This window comes from Pteronotus mesoamericanus, unplaced genomic scaffold (genome assembly GCF_021234165.1).
Source record: "Pteronotus mesoamericanus isolate MK-2021 breed Mesoamerican mustached bat unplaced genomic scaffold, CSHL_Meso_final contig_82, whole genome shotgun sequence".
Classification (NCBI taxonomy): domain Eukaryota; kingdom Metazoa; phylum Chordata; class Mammalia; order Chiroptera; family Mormoopidae; genus Pteronotus; species Pteronotus mesoamericanus.
This window is the reverse complement of record NW_026555265.1, coordinates 21,307,239-21,327,914: the sequence shown is the minus strand read 5'-3', so window position 1 is coordinate 21,327,914 and position 20,676 is coordinate 21,307,239. Positions and strand designations below refer to the sequence as shown.

Here is a 20,676-nt window from a genome sequence, read left to right as displayed (position 1 = left end):
AATGTATATTCTAGAACCAGACTACTTGGGTTTGAATCCCAGGTCTGCCATTCACTCACTTTGTATAACCATGTTCATGTTTCTTAACCTCTCTCAGGTGCCTTGGTTTCCTCATCAGTAAAATTTGGATAATAATAATAACTACCTTGTAGAAATTTTGTGAGGGTTAAATGAGTCGGTACTTGTTAAGACCTCAGAACAATGCCTCACACATTGTTAGTGAAGAGTAAATATTCATTTTTATTACTTATATACATATATGTTTACATGTAGATAGATATATAAATTATAAATCCATATTCTTCATTTGAAGAGAATTATTCTTCAAACAACCATCATTTGCATAGTAAATTTTCTCAGTTGACTATGTCAGAATAGGAATCTTGGAGAGTGGAATGTCAGATTCTTGTTTCCCAGGTAAATGAGAAGCATGTGTATTGCACTTAAACCAAAAAAAAAAAAAGAAAAGAAAAAAGAAAGAAAGAAAAGAAAAGAAAAAGAAACCATGAAGAAAATCTTTGTGGAGCCTGGAGTCCCAGCCTATTTGTTGTGGGTCTGGCAGCACATGATGCATCATCACCTCCGCTGCTGAGGTACCAAATATAGTCAGTGTTGAAAAAGGACATCAGAAACGCCTTTCTTGGAATCCATTTAGCATCTTGGACACTGGTGGTCCAGGGCTTCCATTAATAATTGGCTGATACGCTTTGCATTCTCAACACACAGTGAGAGAGGATTAACATCTGTTGTGCTAAAACAAACGGATGCACAAACAAAAAAATCATGAGCACTAATATTTTTTTATAGTGAACATCTTTGTTTTTTCAGGTTTAATTCAGTAGCTTTCCTTTGTTTATATAGGAATTTATGCATTTTACATTGTCCCCATCAGAAAATAATGACAAGCTTAAAGAACTGTTCACTGAAACATTGATGAGGCTCTGCAAAATGTCAGAGCCCCAAGCTCACTATTTATGAAACATGATTTTGAAGAAAAATATGCAAATGTTCTTACTCTAATCCACTGTCTAAGTGAGGAGCTTGTTCCATTTTTTTAAATTAAGAGAAGAATCATGATTTTTTTAAGGGGTCAAAAATGAAGAAATGTAAACTGTCTTAACTATGGTATTATTTAAGTCACTGAAACACTAAAAAAATATGTATCCATATTTTTAGATTCCATGTTTGACTTTTAGTCACTGTGATTAAAGGTGGAGTAGAGCATTTCTAATAACACAATAGTATTTTTAAGTCTGAAACACAACATTGCCAGTTTACCAAATTATATGAACTGAGGCACATCCCATAAAACTACAGTTGTCTTGTGTGTAAAATAAGAGGGATAATAGTGTCATTCTGTATAGCTGACCAAATTTTTGGTGAGAATAATGGAATTAAGAATTCACTGGAACAGTGAATAAGAAATATTATTTGTTCACTGTATATGTTTTTTTCTTTAGGCCAGGACTTCTCAACATCAGTGAACCTGCTGCACAGCCCTGGCTGGCAGACACATGGCCTAATACTGGTAATAATCACAATGACTGCTCCATCAACTGCTGTACAGCTGGCAGTGGGAACAGCGACAGCAACCTGACCACCTACAGCCGTCCAGGTTAGAGGCCCCAAGACACAGTGATAAATTTGTGCATTGTAAGGAACTAGGCACAAGGAGATAAGTTTCTTTTCCTCTCTCTACATTGGAAAGGAAAATTTGATCAACATTTTCATGAAGTGTTGACTATTGTTTAGCAGTCTATCCTGCTTATTTTTTTCCTATCTGTATCTCCATACTTCACTCTCTCACAAAAATGTTTCCCAGTATGTGATGGGAGAATGGAGACTATACACCCCAGACTATGAAGCAAATTAAGAAAAATGAAAGTATGTAAAAGTTTTCATCTTTATAAGAATGTTGTGCATAAAATTTTTAATTGCTATTATTTCTTTTCAAAAGTTGAACAATAAAACATCAGAATGTCAATAAATCTATAGTTTGAGTAAACCAAATTCTTCAATAGCAGTAATAATAAAAATTGTTCAACAATAATGAAAATTTTAAATTAACTGCAATTTAAAATCACATTTTTATAGTACAGATATAAATTCTGAGAACATATATATATGTATCTTTTGCAGATGTGTATGCATACATTTATTTTGTACTTTGTGTTTTTGGTTCAGAAATATGTGTAAGTAAATTACTTTGCTCACATTTCATGCTAAGACATGGATGTATAGTATGCAGTATTTGAAAAAATTAACAAAATATTGCAAATGATTTTTATTTTTTTAAAAACCCTCAACATTCAGGAAATATTAAAACAATCATAAGGAATCAGATTATATGACTATAAAAGTAAAATATCCCATTGGGTTAAAGACCAGGGAAATAAAAGATGGCATTTAAGTAAAGATGTTATATACTGTAAAGAACAATCATAGTATAATCAGTAAGTCTAACCTTGAAAGAAGTCCCATTGGATATGGATATGAATATAATGTTTCCATGTGACCAAGTCCATGTTCTCCAGAGATCCATATTCTAGTTGTCCAGACAGATAGATGCTCACATAATTATAAATAAAAGAAAGACTGTGCAGAGCTATATTGGAGAGAAAACAAGACAATACTTATTTAAATTTATATGTAGAGCTGTGTTGTCCAATATGGTAGCCTCTGGCTGTAGGCGATGATTTGAATTTAAATTAAATTAAGTATAATTTAAAATTCAGTTCTTCATTCTTATTAGCCACAATCAAGTGCGCAGTAGCCACATGTGGCTAGTGGCAACTGTAGTGAACAACTCAGAGTAGAACATGGCCATCATCTCAGAAAGTTCTATTGAGTAGCACTCAATTAGGACCGGGGAAGAAAAATGAGATTGCCAAATCTATATGACCTTTAATAATATTTCTTAACCACTATTACACAAAATTTAGTACCTAGAAATTAGAAATTAGAATTACTAAAGCCCAGATGAATCAAATATTTCTGCTCCCTGATCACATAGTGAAATACCAAGTATTTGAATTCAGTATTATAAAGGGATTGCAAATTTTCTTAAGATTATATTCATGTTTACATCCGTAATAACAACCATGCCAACATTTCTTAAGCTATCCTGTTGAAAACCAAACCTTCCAGGTGACCTGTTAATGTTGGTGCCACGGTGAACTGCAGGAATGACATAATGGTACTTTTACTATTGTAACCTCACTACTATTTTATTTTAAAATGTTTTAAATTTAAATCATGATTTTACTTTTCCTGCCTTTTTAATATTTTTAACTGCAGGATTTAAATATTTATGTGTATCAGTTACTCCATTCTCAAATATTTCAATGAAGGGAAAATCAGTAGGAAATTCAGTTAGTAGACATAGTAGATATTATTTCAGGCTTTATTTAATTTAATTACCCTGGTAACTTATGATTCATTTTGCCATCAATATTGTTATTCTCGAGGTATCATTATAAAACCATGAAAAACTGATTAACATCTTTCCCTTACAATGACTATCGTCATAACCAAGAGAACTAATAAAAATTTCCTGAGCACTATTTACTATCACTCCTCTGTTCCTCATATCTTTTGAGTAGACGTACTTTATAAAATATTTAAATCTCATGTTCTTTGATAGGAAGGCAGAGGTTTTTGTTTCATTTTTCTTTGTTTGGATTCTGAACTTATGTGCTTTGTTCTGTTTCTTCATTAGCTAACCAGCAGCTTCAAATAGTTCAATAACACCAGATAAGAAAATTTCAATTATGACACAGAAAGATATTCATATATATTTTATTTTGGTGGAATATTAATGGGGTTGTTAAAAATTTTCATAAATTGGACGGATTATCTACTACATAGAACTAGCAGAAGTTCAAAGTAGTCTCTACATAAATTCTGTTGTCCTCTCTTATTTCCTCAATTTTTAATTGTTTTCTTTAGGAAGTAAATACTTGGCCCTTTTCATTGATCTTATTTAAGCCTATTCTTTACATAACAATTTTACTGTGACTCACAAAGCTACTTACAAAGAAATTTAAAACGAATAACCATGGAGAATGACTTTTTCCTTTTCCTCTCCATTACACATAGCTGATTGTATAGCAAATTATAACAACCAACTGGATAACAAACAAACCAATCTGATGCTCCCTGAGTCAACTGTTTATGGTGATGTGGACCTTAGTAACAAAATCAATGAGATGAAAACCTTCAATAGCCCAAATCTGAAGGATGGGCGTTTTGTCAATCCATCAGGGCAGCCCACTCCGTACGCCACCACCCAGCTCATCCAGTCAAACCTCAGCAACAACATGAACAATGGCAGCGGAGACTCCAGCGAGAAGCACTGGAAACCACCAGGACAGCAGAAACAGGAAGTGGCACCCATTCAGTACAACATCATGGAGCAAAACAAGCTGAACAAAGGTGAAGTGCTTTGCCTTCCTTCCCATCCTTTTCTACATCGGTACCCTTAACCCTTCCGCCCTATGTGCTGAAACTTGTCTGGCACTTGTAAGTGAAGCCTTTCTTTTGTTACCAAGGTTTTCCTATTTCTTTGGTCTCAAAATTTCCAGTGTCAAAGAGTTAATTAGCACAACAATAACCTTGGAAATTGATTTTAAAATAAATATAAGTATTTTCAAATGGTTTTGAGATTAATTTAAATTTAATCGTAGGTGAGGGATTGCTTAGGACAATCTTTTATTCATAAGGCAGATGTACAACCGTCACAATACCACACATTTTAAATAAATAGACTGTCCCATTTTTCCACTCAGCGATGGAAGATAATTGCTTCTATATGGTCATATAAATGAATGACATTTTTATAGCAAACTGAAGAAAAATAATTAAATTGAACTAGAGAAGTGGTTCAATTTGTTGCATCTCTCTCACCTCAGTGGTTACTAAGACTGCTGCACTGTATGATTTCAAAAACCTGAGTTTCTTTGGTTGACCTGATTGAAGTCTGTCAGGATAGAACCTGAAATAAATTGAGTTTAGTGTTAACTTGTCGCAGCAAAATGGTATTTTTATGGCCAGAGGGGAATGTTCCTCTATTGTAATATGTGTGAGTTTGAAGAGACTGGTATTTGATTTCTTTGTAGTCCTTCAGGCTACTGCTTTAATAACATGATTTGCAAAGTTATACCACAAAGAAAAAGGGATCGTTCTACTTTGAATAGATTGGGTAATTTTGTATAGGTGTCCAGGTAAAAGGTAACATTTTATTGTGGATAGAGACATAGATTTATTTTAGTTAGGCTTGAGTTGGAACCTCTTTTTTCAAAAAATAAAACAGATTACAGTTAGACATTACAAAAGATAGCTTAAGCCCACTATTTTGTTTGATTAAGTTAGTGTTGTATGTTTTAATTTAATAATCCATGCATCTTGCTTTTTTCTCAATTTAAGAACACAGTTGATTGGCATAATCCAATTCAATAAATATTTATTAAGATTCTTGGACAAGTTCATGACAAAGGCTGACAAAGATGAATAGGACTGTTCTGTAATCATGGCGTTTACAGTGGGAATTCAAACCATGTTACGTTATTGTTCCATAGTGTAGGGCTTTACTGTGGACTTGGGAAAGGTCTGGCAACCCTCTGTACAAATATTTTAGAGCTCTGATTTATTGTTTATACTACTTGTAAACAGACTTGGTATGTCAAAATATAATAAAGATCTGGCATGCAACTAGACTGACAGATTATTACTCATTACATTCCAGTGGTGAGTTTATCATTTGGATTTTCCCTTCTGCTTCTGTGGCAGATTGAAATGCCTTGTTTTCTTATCACAGATATATTTTTATTAGATATAATCTTGCTGACAAGTTTTAGTTTTTTGACTTTATTTATTTTTTTATGATTCAAATCATGATTTTCCTGATTTCTTATTGTTAAAATGATTTTGTTACTATATTTATAAAGATAAGAAGTTAAGCAAATCTGATTTCTGTCATAGCTGATTTATAAATAATTTAAAGAGAAGAAATAGTCTCTCATAGGACTTGCTCACATCTATGTTTAGTCTATTTCATGTAAAGAAGAGGATGCAAAGAATTTGTATTTTATAAATCTTAAAGAAGACATGTTTAAAGATCTTTATTTTTTCCTGACTTCTCCTCCAGAACACTTACATACATCTTAGCAAGTGGTCAACATGATGACTTAAAGCTTAATTGTTGGCAAATGATTGGGGCCCCAAAGAGAAAATAAATGTTTGATTTTTTTATCCAAAATATCTAGATTATCGAGCAAATGACACAATTCCTCCAACTATCCCATACAACCAATCATATGACCAGAATACAGGAGGATCCTACAATAGTTCTGACCGGGGCAGTAGCACATCTGGTAAGTAAGGGAGTCAACATTTTCTTGCAAAATATGGTGCATTCCAAGATTATGAATTGAATGCTAATAAACTGATGTGTGTATATGACATTTCTGCCACTTTGTATAATTTGACTCATCCAGGCATGGATCTTTTCCCTGCAACTTGAAGGACTGTTTTTCCCTGCAACTTGAAGGGCTGTTTATGTTCTGTTTTGTAACAAAGATCGAGGATCTTGTTTTCCTCCTTGTTGAGGAGCTGTAGTAAAGCCAGAAGCATGAAGTAGTCTTTAAAGGTTCCTCACCATTCCCCAGCCCCGGCCAAACTAAAAAATGTTGCACATATAGTTAACTTGCTGAATGTTACCATTTGAAACAAGACTATAAAAGCACAGAAAATTTGGACGCAGGCAGAATCAAAAGCCTCAGAGAGAGTATCATGAGATCTAGGTAAGATCTAGGTACAATAGGAGCCAGCCTCAGTTTATAATCTCCCTACTCCGTCAATTCTTTCTCTAAAGCATCATAAAGCAATCACCCAACTTAAGTCTGCAAGCACCTCAAAAACCTCATTGAAGCCTCTTCCCTGTGGTCTTAATGCTGTCGCAGCTGTTTGCCAGCTGTTTTCCTGGTAGGGGCTGCAGATGGGATCTTGCTGGTACTTAAGCCCTGTTTTTCTAATTAAAGGCAGTTCATTATTAGAACTAAAGTGTGGCAAGTCACACCACAGTGAGAACAAAACCAATTGATCTTGACTCTATTATGTTTCCTCAGGACAGGGTAGAACTATCACTTCTGAGCGTCTGGACTAAGACTGTTGCTAGGTAGTTTTGGCCAAGTGTCTCTACCCCTCTTTTGTAATGAATATGTCATTTGCATTTTCTCATCTTTCCTTGACTAAGGCATGATGATGTGGTATTTTCTCCCCTGTGTTCTTTCATATTTGAACTAAAGAAGCTTAGAAATAGCTTTTTATTTTTTAGACCTACTCATATTCTACCATATGTTGTTTAATTTTTTTAACATTTAAAATCTTATCAAATGCTTTTTGTTTTGTTTTTTTCAAGTAAACCCTGAATTAAAATTTTTTTCAAAGACATGCTCTTATGAAAGCCATAGGAAATATGTTAATATTGATATCTCATGCCATTTCATTTTTGAATTCGTAGCCACTTAGAAAATCATAACTTAATGGGAAAATGTGACTCTAGGTTATTAATAGTCAATTGACTTTCTCCACCCCTCAGCTTTCATACCTAGATCCTGATGTCCTGCTGCTATTTATTATTATGTATTCTGAGAATATTTGATGAAAAGATACAAAAATGTGAAATATGGTAGTAATTAGGGGAGAGAAGGAAGCAAGCAAATGAGGTGTAGGAGAGATTTGTAACATTGGGTCTGAAGATGGATGGTTTTGCTAGAGTAGATGTGTGCCAGGAAATCGAGAGGAAGGCATGAGATATAATCAGCTCCACAGTGTGTGCTCAGCCATTCCAGTATAGGACAACGGAGTACAGAAAGGGAGAATTAAGGCACAAGCAGAGGCCTGACAATCATAATTTATTGACAGCCTTTCCCTCAGCCCACACTGGGTTCAACCACATACCAGTGCAAGAGCGTCTGGCTTAACGAACACTGCCCTTTTACTGAAAATTCCCCAGTAACTTCAAAACAGAAGGCTCATATGATCCTTTTTCATACCCATGTAACTTGGAGCTGATTCAGAGAGGTTAGAAAAAATTTAAAAAACCAAGACAATTCACTGAATTTAAGGGATCATATGAAAAAATAATTACAGAATTATTGTCTATAATTTACGTAAAGCGTATCATATTGGAGGAGAATAATAAAGGCAATTTTTATCTCAAAACAGCTTTTGACCCAAGTTATTTTAAAATGCATACTCTAAAATGTGCAGCTCCCTGTATTTAAAGAATATGCCAAATCTACAACACGAACACTGGGACACTTGAATAATTGGGCTATTTCCAATTTCTAAGAATGTGCAAAGAACATCATTTTACTCTAAGCAATAATTTTATAGAAACAGTAGTTAAATATACTTCAATCCTTTTTTAAGAATCACTTTATGCTTCTTTTATTGTTAGTTACATTAGTTCTTCAGCAATTATTTTCATCTGCACCTGCCATTGTGACAAAAACTAGTAATTTCATTGTGCCTAAAACATTTCAATGGACAAGTACAAATTATATATATTCAGTGATTTAATGCAACAGTGGAACTCTAATAGATCGTATCTGTATCATATTGTATTTTAAGTTCCAGTAATTAAATAATGGAAAAGAACTTCAGAAAATATGTCTACAGCTCATTTGTTTTAGATGATAATCCATAGTGCAATTAATTGCTGTAAGAAGATCACTATTAATGATATAACTTGTAAAATTCATTTATGGTTTTATTTCTTTTTTCTATTTATTTTGCTGTTCAAGTGCCCGTCTTCTATTGTACAAAATTCTTTTTTAAAATGAAGAAAAGTGTGCTTGTCTCTCTATATACGAATTATAAGATCATATTTACAGAAAGTAATTAACCCATGGATAATAGAAAAATTTCAAAGACCAGAAATAAAATTCTTGAATTTTAACTCTTTCCAAGGGAGTCAAGGGCACAAGAAAGGGGCAAGAACACCCAAAGTCCCTAAACAGGGCGGCATGAACTGGGCAGACCTGCTTCCTCCTCCCCCGGCGCATCCTCCTCCTCACAGCAACAGTGAAGAGTACAGTCTCTCTGTAGATGAAAGGTAAGAGGAATTTCAGAAAAAATGTAAGTGGAATAATATGATTTCTTAAACCCATGTTAAGTAATTGTTAAACTAGATCACCCACGCAAGACTGATTTCTAAGGTCCACAAATATGTGCCTCCAAATAAAACACTATCGATAGGTCAGCAGGACTTAAAAATCCACCTCTGTGCTGCCAAAAAAAGGAGTCTGTGCCTTCAAAGCTTCTTTGAAAACCAAGAATCACGAATCATGAATATATACACAAACACACTTATACAATTTACATATACATATTTTTATATTTTACATTATATACATACAACTTACTTATATAAGCATGAATATACAATGAGATCACATATATATATTATAATATATATAAGATTTTTATGATTTTCAAATCTCAGAACTTCTGCTGCATATCCCTGAATGTTCATAAAATAGCTTTGTGGGTTTATGCCATAGCTATAGAATCCTGAAAACTGTTCTTTGGTATCACTTTATGCTGAAAACTATAGGTATGTAAACTTGACCGAATTGTCTCTCACAAGGATTTAACAAATGTGAATAGTCCACATGACAACAGTTAGAGAGTTAGTATGCTTCGTCCACACCCCAGATTCAGTTGAACTGGACGTGGCACCTCCCCTCTCACTGGGCATAAAAAAAAATAACAACAATGAAAATAAAGCCTGCAAAATCTACCTGAAATGCAGTCTTTTTAGTGACTGTCATGGAAATACATTCTTCTTTCATTCTATACACCTAAGCTAGACACACAGACACAGACACACGAAATAGTTTTATATTTCCAACTATGCCAGGAAACAAAGCCTCTGTACTTTTATTTTCCGATCACTTTATTATTGAATACTAAGTCATCGTTCCTAGGGAAAATACAAGATTGGATTGCTGCAAGCCTCTGATCCCATTTTTGTCAACCAATCCAAACCTAACTTGTTTTATGTTTGTTTTTGTTTAAAGACATCATAATATGTATTGTTGATTAATTAACATTGAACTCACAGCTAAGAGCACTATGTGTCATTCCTATACAAAGCTTATCTAATATATTTTCTCCATTAAGGCACATCACAGCCTTTTTCTGCTTAGGAACACTAGGCAGCATGAAAGTACTATACTGGGGGCCATTTTAAACAAGGAAGTCACCAATGCAAATCAAATAAAAAGACAGAGAACAATGTGGCACTATACAGACCGTGAAAAGGACACTTGTTTACCGTATGATAGCAGAAGCAAGAAGGCAAAGTTTGCCTTGTTTGAACTCTGCTAGTAATGTACTCATCACCTGGCTTATATTTTTTCTTCTCTGCACATGTCTGTTGACTGACTGTGATTGACTTTGGGGTTACAAATAAATTTTAGCAAATAGGTGAATTTGCTAATGTGGGATCTGCAAATAGTGAGATGTGACTACTTTAAAAAATTCATTTTCTAGGCCATGATAACAACATTAAGTAGAATCTTAGTCCACCAAAAAGAAAAGAAAAAAAAAACTAACAAGGACTAAAATGAAATAAGTGGATATAGTTTAAAAAACAACTGCAGTAGACACAACTGTGCTCCAAAGGGAAAGACTGAGTCTAACTGGGAAGGATGGTCTCCTGGTCTGCTGGCTTTTGTCCTTGACTTTGACAAATGAGAAGGTTCTTGATCAAATGAAGGGGTTTAATGGACACTGGGACCACACAGAGATGTGGACTCCTGGAGAACTAACATGAAACACATGGTAGACAATGAGAGGAAGCTGGGGAGGCAAATGTAAGCCAGATATGCAAATACTTGAATGTCTTGTTTTGCACTTAGATTGTATTTTCTGGGCAATGAGAATCGTTTATTCCTTCAGAGTAAATGAATGACCTGGGAGTGATGTGTATTATAACGAAGTAATTTTGGAAGCAATATGAGGATGAAGAAAGAGTGAGTGACTGGACGCAAAGAGATTGATTAAAAAGTTATTGTAGTAGCATTTAACAACACGTTTAAAAATAGGAATATATTCTAAGGAATTTTTAGAGATAGATGAGAGATAAACTAAGGAACACTTTGAAGGAGAAGAGAGAAAAATAATTCAAAGACAAGTACAAGGTTTCTAGTTTGGATGAATGAACAAATTGCTCTGTTATTTGTGGACACAAGAAAGATGATGGATTAATAAAGTAAAAGAAGATACAAAGAATTCATGCTACATTATGCTCAACTTTCCTGAGTTCAGTTAAACAAAACAGGTGGTGAAAAATGAACTAGAGAGAGGAGTAACAAGAGCATAGTGTGTATAATGCAGTAAATCAGTGCCATTCTAATCAACAGCCATATGCACTGGGGTCGGAGAAAAGACAAAGGCATGCATGCCTTCCAGATCCATCGAAAGCTTCCATGTAACTCTATGAGAGGAGTAACAGGCATTTTATTAGTCAATACTTTATTTATTGTGCTTCTCATTCATTATCCTAAGTGTAATCCAACTATTTTGTTTTGTGCTCAAATAAAGAGAGAGTTTTGTGTCATAATTTTAAAGTAAAAGTAAATTGTACTGGATTAAATAAATTGGTCTCGTAATATATTTCTCTCTGATCAAGAGTAATTTTTTAAGAGTTTAGTGCCTTATTTTTGGGTCACGTGGAAGACCATCTCTCAGTTGTCCTTCAGAGATCATGTTGAGTAGGAGGGAGGGAATACATCAAACACATTTTAGAAGTAATAAGTTAAACTTCATTAAGTAGCTTTTTTTATTGCCTGACTTCTAAGAACAAGTGGATTTTTTATTGCATGATGTCTAAGAGCCTATAAAAGGCCAACATATATTGTAATCTCCCAAAGAAAAAATCTTATTTATAAAACATACAATGTATAATGTATATATAGCAATTCACAAGCCTTTGCACTGATAAACTTTTTTTTTTTTTTTTTTTAGCAATACGTCCTTAATGGGTCCCAAAACATTCAGATTTAAGAAACAGTTCAGGGTTGATACTCCATTAACTATACAAATAGTATACTTGAATGACCTGAAGTAAATCTCAGTATCTTTATACTCTGTTTTAGCTATGACCAGGAAATGTCATGCCCGGTGCCACCGGCAAGGATGTATTTACAGCAAAACGAGCTAGAAGAGGAGGAAGATGAACGCGGCCCCACACCCCCTGTACGAGGAGCGGCTTCTTCTCCAGCTGCCGTGTCCTACAGCCATCAGTCCACGGCCACCCTGACCCCCTCCCCACAGGAGGAGCTCCAGCCCATGTTGCAGGATTGCCCAGAGGAGATTGGCCACATGCAGCACCAACCCGACAGGAGGTATGTTGTCACTAGCTTTCTGTGCTAGTATCAGGTAATTTCCACTCCTAAGTGACATTTGCAGAATGCTGTTACAGAAGTCATTTCCATGTCACATGAGCCTTTTTCCAGGATCATCACTCAGTAAGCCCTGGTAATTAACATATCAAGTAATATTGTTGACCAGAGCATTAAGTAAATTGATCCCAGTGAACTTGCAAGCATAAAATAATGCGCATTAATATTCACCCACTTATGATAATTGCATTTATAAACACATGGCGATTATGTAGTAAATATATGGTTTACTAATCTTGTAACATTTTATCGATAGCAAGTGTTTTTGTATTTTAGTTTTCCTTATGCATTTCGTCTGTGGAAAATAGATTTTTCTCCTGTCTTTTTAAATTAAGTCCACAGAATGATTTGTTCCCTAATGTTGCAGAAGAATGAGTTTGGTATATTCATTTTGTGTTGACTTCATGTACCTGTATTTTGATTGAGATGTTAGGGTGGAGGCCTTCTGTCCAAGTTACTAAATAATTTGTGTGTGTTAGGCTTTTTTTAACTTACATGTTTAATATTGCCAACCAATACATATCTGCTATATACAAATACTTCACTATTTCTTCCACATAAAAGCTAATACTGCATCATCTGAGCTCTTCTCTTACTGTTGATGATTTTGTTTGTACTATTTTATTGCCCTTGACACATTATATTATACATATTACTTTCTGTATTCCTAATATCAACTGAAACTGAGTATATTATTTCCCTCAGAAGATCTCCCTTCAGTGTTACTGAAAGAATAAGAAATTCTGGCTTATGCTGCTTGAATTTTGTTGATTAAAATAGAACTTGCAATGTTTATGAACTGTTTAATCAGTAAGAGGTTATTACCAAATTCAAATCATATATTTTGTAAAATGAAAGTAGTTAAAATTTCTATGTGACAAAAGGAGAAACTGGATTGTCATACATTGAGATTTTAATATTATTAAGCCATGGAACTTCATGAAAATTGAGAACAAATAAGACATCTCCTTTTTCATTAAGGTCGAGACCATTGCTGCCTCTCCTATTCAAAGCAAATGAGAGGCTAGAGGTGCTATTAGTTCTGAAGTACCATAGCATTCTTCTTTCCTTTTCTCCAATTAGCTATTTCCTCACCATTCCCTTCTGTGTTACAGTTGGTACCCATTTCTTCTTAGCAAGCCTCTTTCTTTCTGTTCCTTATATCATTCCTTATGTGCTCAGAAACAATTAAAAAACTTGGTTTTCCTTTACCTATCTTGACTTTCCAGCCTCTTCCTCTTCATAAACCCTTCTTTCTCTTCACTGTTAACCCCTTCTACTTATTCTTTCCTTCTACACTTTGTTTAATCACTTGTCTTCCCAATTCCCATTCACACCTCCATCCATTGCATCTGGCCACTATTATTTGGCTTCCATCCTTCAACTGAAAGTAGCCTCCTAGTGATCAATTTAAAAGCTTCTCCATCTTTATTAAACTTAAGCTTTCTGCAGTGATCGTAGTTTTATAAGTTATTGTGAGGATAAATGAGATAGTGTATGTAAAGTATCTGAAGCAGGGTAAGTAGTGAACAAATATAAATTCCCTACTGTCCTTACCCTTAAGCTATCACAACATCACTTGGTTCAACTATTATTTATATTCTGATGGCTTTCGAATTCATTCAGCCAGCCTAGCCCTTTTTATTGAGCACCACTGTGATATTTTCTTTCTTTTTTTGTTTTTTTTTAATTTGTTTAAGTATAGTTGATACATAATATTTTTTGGTTATATTAGTTTCATGTATACAGTATAGTGATTGGACATATTTATACCTTGCAATGTGATTACCCCACTATTCTAGTCATCATCCATCAGTGTGCAAACCTATTATAATATTATTGAACACTCTGGTATTTTCACTTGGACGTCTCAGACTGCACATGTCCAAAACCAAGTTCTTTGCCTTTGCACTTGGCATTTCAAATGTGTTCTTTCTCCTCCTTTGTGGCTATCTTATTTAGAATTATCAGCCATTATTTATCTGATTGATATATTAAAAATAAAATAGCCAAAGAAATAGGCAAAAACACAAAAAAATACCCTTCTCGTTTTTAAACCAACTTAATTATCCTACTCTTTAATTTTTTCCATTGTCTTCTTATCATTCCTCAAGTTAAATTATTCTCCAGTCCCTTTAATCTAACTCCAAAATATCTCTTGATTTTGTTCCTTTGTTAACATTGGTATAGAGCTAGGGCAGACTCTCAATCTCTGTCTCTTGAAATACTGCCACATCTTTGAACTGACCTTCACATTTCTTCTCTCTCGCCTTTTTTTTTGTCCACACTCTAAATTATCCTCTTTTATACATAAGCGTGGTAACTATTACCCCCCCTTCAGAGTAAAGCCTTTTTGTTTAGCTCAGTATTCAAAGCTTTACACAATCCTTCCCCCTTCACTTCCACCCTCCCTTACAATTCCTCCACATACCCTCTTTTCTAATTAGTCTGTTGGAAATTCCCTGAATTTGTTTTAATCTCACCAACATCCAGGTCAACAATGCCACTTCCCAGCTCACAGAAGGCTGCCCAGAGCTGGCAGGAGGGACAGGCCACTCTTGCCTCACATGGCCATTACCAAAACAGTCAACTTGCTTAGTATCCTCACTAAGAACATGTGTCTTGCACATGCTGTTTCTTTGATTGCCTGGCAAGCACTTCTCATCTTTCTAAGCCCTTTTTAAATATACCCCCTCTGTGAAACTTTCTTCTGATTGCCTGGCAGAATCAACCAGTCCTTTTCTTTATTCTTCACAATGGTCTATTCACAGCTCTGCTATCACACTGACCGGTTTCTGAGTTGAGTTAGCATTTGCTATTTGTATCTCGGTTTCCCTATTTAAAGCTCTTTAAGGGAAGACCTAATGTTTTACTCCTGTCATTGTGTTCTGAGAGCTTTCTTCTGTAAGTATTTGATTAGTGGAACCTGATACAAGAGAATTTTGGAGTTGACCAACTTCTGTTGGTTTAGGAGAATGAACGCTCAAATGAACTTGATGTGGACATGTATTATATATAATTGGGAAGTGCATTGGGTACCTGCACTTAAAATCCTGTTTGAATAAATTCAGCCTTTTAATTTATTTATTTTTTTAAGATTTTATTTGTTGACTTTTACAGAGAGGGTAAGGGAGGAAGAAAGAGAGGGAGAAAAACATCAGTGTGTGAGAGATATCAGCTGCCTCTTACAAGGCCCCCTACGGGGGACCTGGCCTGCAACCCACTCATGTGCCCTGACTGGGAATTGAACCTTTCAGTTCACAGGCCAGTGCTCAATGCACGGAGCCACACCATCCAGGGCAAATTCAGCCTTTTTGAAAATGTATTCTTTTTAGTCTAGAAAGTTATTGAGAATTGTATTTCCAGAATTGTTACTGAAGATAACAAGGGGCACTAATAAGAAGTAGATGAACCAAAGTAGAAGTAGAAGTAGAAGTAGCCTATTAAACCAAAATACTATTACTTTTGTTTTATGATGAAGATATAATCTACATGGTTACTATGGAAATTTTTGAAAATAAAGTTACACAAAATGACATCATAAAAATACCAATGATCTATGTAGTCAGAAGCAATCACTGTTAAGATCTCAGTAATGATTTTTTTTTGTTTCTCTACATACTCATATTGCTTTCAATTTGTGATATGCAATATTAATAAAAAGCTATTCTCTTCACTGAACAGTGTATTTTTCTATGTAATAGCTTTTTATGTAGATACTCAGTTAAAACAAATGTGTACTATAATTTATTTAAACAGTTTCTTGATGTTGTACATGTAAGCCATGCCTTCCTTTTCAATACAATATGCAATGCTGTAATTCCCATATCCAGTTAAGTCCTTGAGTGAAACCTCTTCTCAAAGCCTTGAGCTGTTTGGATACCTGCCCCATCAGTAGATGACTCTGTTTCTCATCATTCTGCTACTTTCCTGATGACACACTCATTAAAAATAGATAGCTATTTCTCTACAGATTTCTTTCTAGAGCATCAGACTCTTATATCCAAGTTCTCGTTACAACACATTTTTATGGCTTACATATCACTCCAGCGATACCCCTATCTCTGGTGATAAAGGCACTTTCCTACTTCTGACAGTCACTTTCTCTTGCCTGTATTACTGTAATGGTCCATAAGTGGGCTTGTTGCCTAGCTGTGCCCCTTGTTCAATCTAATCTTCCTGCTGCAGACTGTGCAGAGGCATTTTCCTAAAATGCAACACTGATCAAGACTCTCCATTGCTTAAAATCTCTCAATAGCTTTCCATTTCCATTAGAATAAAGGCAAGATTCCTTAAGAGCAATCAAGGCGCTTTGTGATATGAGCCCTGTGTGCCTCCTCATTCTCACCCACTGCCACTCCCCGCCGCGCTGTTCCTGCTGCCTTCACTCTAAGTTTCTTGCAGTTCCTGGAATGACCAGTGTTCTCACCCACCTTGAAGTCGCTCCACATGCATCTCATCTTCCTGGAATACATTGATCCCCTCTCTTTTTTCGAGCTAACACTTATGTGGCTCTTAGATCTAAGATTAAGTGGCAGATACTCTCCACAGAATCTTTCCATAATGTCCCAACTCTGAGATAGGACCCAAGTCTTTGGGTTTCCACAATACCCTAGACATGCTCTGTCATGGGGCTTTGCGACTACTCCATTATCATTCCATAATTAATTAATTGTTTGTCTCTTCTACTAGACTATATGTCCCTTCTGGCAAGGAACCCATCTATTTAGCGGAGTTTCTAACATTGCCTCACTTCTTCCCCTTTGTATTGATCAGCAGTCACCGGCCCCCACCCCCAACCCAGATCTAGTCGTCTAGAACGCAGTTCCCTCTCTTGATGGGAGACTGGCAGGTTCTCATCCCAGAAGAGCATTGGCATGTTTATTGATTAGGGACATATATAAATAGTGTGATTTATATTAAGATATTATGGAACTAAAACCATTTTAACACTGCAATATATAATTAGATAAATACTTCAGATGCATTATTGTGGGTTATCAGTTCTGGCATGCTAGTGTCTTTCTAGGATATTGCATTTTTGTCTGAAACTAGATAAATTGAGTGGCCCAAAGTACTAAGAATCTTTTTCCTCTTTCAGGCAATAAATGTGAAAATAGTATAAATAAACTTACTTACACACATTGTTTCAAAAAGTGTCTAGTCCTGTTGAGTTTATTGTAACTGATATTTAGTAAAAATCTCTTGAAAAGTAAAAGTTACATTTACGTATGGAATAGGAAATGTACTTCTATTTTATTAATGTAGACAAAATGAATATGATATACTTGGGAGGGAAAAAAGTTAAAAGGCAAAAGCAGATTATATACCTTATCTATTTATAAACCTGGTAATGGTTTATTATACAAAATGTTAAAGCAACAACAGTTTCAGAAGAAAAGCCTCAAAGGTATGCATTTTCCCCCTTTTGTCTTTTTACCTGGTAAATGGTATGTGATAAACTATCTAAACACCTGCTCTCATAAATTAATGTCATTATTCTCTTCTTTTCTTAAGCATGTTTATGAAAGCATCGTTTGTGCAGGAGCCTGCAAGGCTGTGATTCACAGTTGTATACTTGTACATTATTTCAGAAGATGCAGAAACCCCTCAGCTGGGGGTGGTGGGACAGGAATCTATAGCGTTGAGGTTCATTTGTGGCAAGTCCCACTTGAGTGCAGCATCGTGAAGTGGCTTTTTGTTTTCAAATAGAATATATTACATATTTCAAACTATACATGTTTATCACACATTCCCTGGGATTGCCTTATTTACAGATGGTTTGAATAAATTTTTCTATTTTTCCCTCAGCATTTGCACAGGGTGGTAATAGTTAAAAGTCAGCCCTTGTTTAACTTGAAGATGTTTTTACTCTACAGAATGTGAATTATCCAAGTACAACAATGCTGGCATCCTTTCATAGTGGGGTTAGCTGTTGTACATCCGTTTATTGATGGTCAAATAGTCTTTTTTGTACTAAAAAGTCTTACATGTCTTTTAAAGAAGAAATTTCTTGTGGTGTTTTGGATGTGCAGGCTGACAAAGAACTGTAAATTGACTTTTAAGTATGCTATTTTATTGCAATTTAAATTAAACAAAGGTTCTCCTTTGTGTATAGCACACTCCATATTGAAACTATTATCCATTTTAATCTCTTAAATAACTTCAGCTTTAGCACATTTTATTTTCTTCTAGTGCCACACACAGATGCATTAAAAACCACCCACAAATAAAAATAGCACATTATATTAAAGAACTATTTGTCTATATATACAAATAGTGCATACATAATTACATATGAGTATATATATGTAAATACATATGTGTGTGTACGTGTGTGTGTGTGTGTGTGTGTGTGTATGTAATAACATTCCTAGAAGACAGGTCATGATCTTGGAAATGAAATGTGAGCTTAAATTTTAAAGCTGATACATACTAGTATGAGAACTTTGAAAAGGTCTCTAATTCTTCTGAATTTTAATATCTTTGTCTGTAAAATGATAATAAATAAAGTACCTTGGAAAATTGTAAGAATTAAGTGAGTTAACATTGTAAAATATGCTTAGTTACAAAGTAAGTGCTTAATAAATGCCATAGTATTTTAATAATCATTTGTTATTAATGCTTTTACATTTGTGTTAAAACATTTATTGAAGTGTCTCGGTTCATTGGGATAAAAAGCACAAAACATTTTTCTTTGAATAACTGCCATCCCACCCTAAAAACTGTACTATATTTTCTATCTCTAATAGATCCCTTGTTAGGTCTTGACCAGATCCTATATCATTTTGTTTATATGCTTTCTTTTAATTTAAGATCCAGTCCTTTTCATTTTAAAATCATAACTCTGTACTTCAAACATGCTTTACAGATTGCAACTGTCTGTCAATGGTGGCATGGAGTAAGGGGGCATGTTCTGCTATTAGGCACTTCCCTCTCCCTCTTCAGATGCGTTGTCCTAAGTGCTAAGGCAACAAAGAGGGAATGTAAAAAGGGCGATTGGATGAGGACCCAGTCTTCTCTTGGTTCGCTGTACCAACTGTTCTATCTTGTCTTGCTCTTTGGATTTTATAAGGGTGATGAGGGAAGAGGGCTGCACCAACCTACTCCACTGATGAAGTACTCAATCCTGGACAGCAAGCGTCTCTAGGCATTTGTAGTCCTTGAACAATTTAGCCACATCTTCAGGTGGACTGCCAGTCAGTGCCATTCGTACCTCTTCTAGTCTGCCAAGCCAAGGGGGTCACCAGATGACACCAGACCCTAACCTCACATGCCCTCCAACACTAGTGCTCAGGTTGGCAGGCGTATGTGGAATCTATCCTCTTTACGTCTCAGGAGCCCGAATTGATAAGGTGGCGTTGTGACCCCTGTCCAATGATATCCTCACCCCCGTATCATCTCACTGACCTTGCCTAGGGAGCGTTGGGGATATGGATGACTAGGCCGTCATCCGACTAGAAATCACTATATCTCTTCCCTTTTTTCAGGTACTTTTCCTAATTTAAATGTTAATCTCTTGGAATTTTCCTCATCTGGGAAAAACTTCTTTCCATAAACCTTGCTTTCCAATATGTCTAAATGTCCTCTGTCTTCTTAATTATCTTATATTCAGTCTAGGTGATGGTGTTGGATGGTAGTAGAAGAATTACTTTTAATTTATTTGTTGTCCAGTTCTGTGGAGACATATTTGAAAGAAGTTATGGGTAACTGTGAATTTAAGTTGTAGGATATTGCCTTCTTTTGTCCCCAGATTCAGTCCTTAACTAATTCTAGGACATCAAGAAAAATACCTTTAAGCAGATAAGTGAAATAATGATAATAGCAGTAGACTTGAAAATAGCTGATAACTTTCAATGAAACTATTAAATGAGTAATTCAGAGAAAAATTGCTCTTGGCTCTCTTAGCCTTTTTTTAATAGAATAAAGTCTAAAAGAAATTGTATCATATGCTGAATGTATAATTTTGTAATCCTATGAAATTCTACTGTCTATAGTCAAAATGAATGAATGATTCTGTTCACTTAAAATGGTAGGGGTGGTGATGAAGGAAAGAGAAAGGAACATGTTTTTATGTGTTTATGGAACAGTCTGCTTCAGGACTGATGTCTCTTGTCTTTGGTGATAATAAGATATCAATAATTATCCAATGTAAGTATTACTTCCCCCTTTTAAACAACTTCACCCATATTCTAAAACATGA

The 20,676-nt window shown here is 35.0% G+C and overlaps 1 protein-coding gene across 1 annotated transcript in view; it reads left to right on the top strand.

Annotated features, from left to right (window-relative positions):
* Window positions 1-20,676, top strand: part of ROBO1 (roundabout guidance receptor 1) — a 390,902-nt gene that overhangs the window by 351,235 nt on the left and 18,991 nt on the right. The window contains exons 20-24 of the mRNA XM_054585231.1: window positions 1,461-1,615; window positions 4,099-4,434; window positions 6,264-6,371; window positions 8,974-9,118; window positions 12,168-12,416. Of these exons, the coding sequence (XP_054441206.1) occupies window positions 1,461-1,615; window positions 4,099-4,434; window positions 6,264-6,371; window positions 8,974-9,118; window positions 12,168-12,416 (993 nt within the window). The remainder of the gene's footprint in view (window positions 1-1,460; window positions 1,616-4,098; window positions 4,435-6,263; window positions 6,372-8,973; window positions 9,119-12,167; window positions 12,417-20,676) is intronic.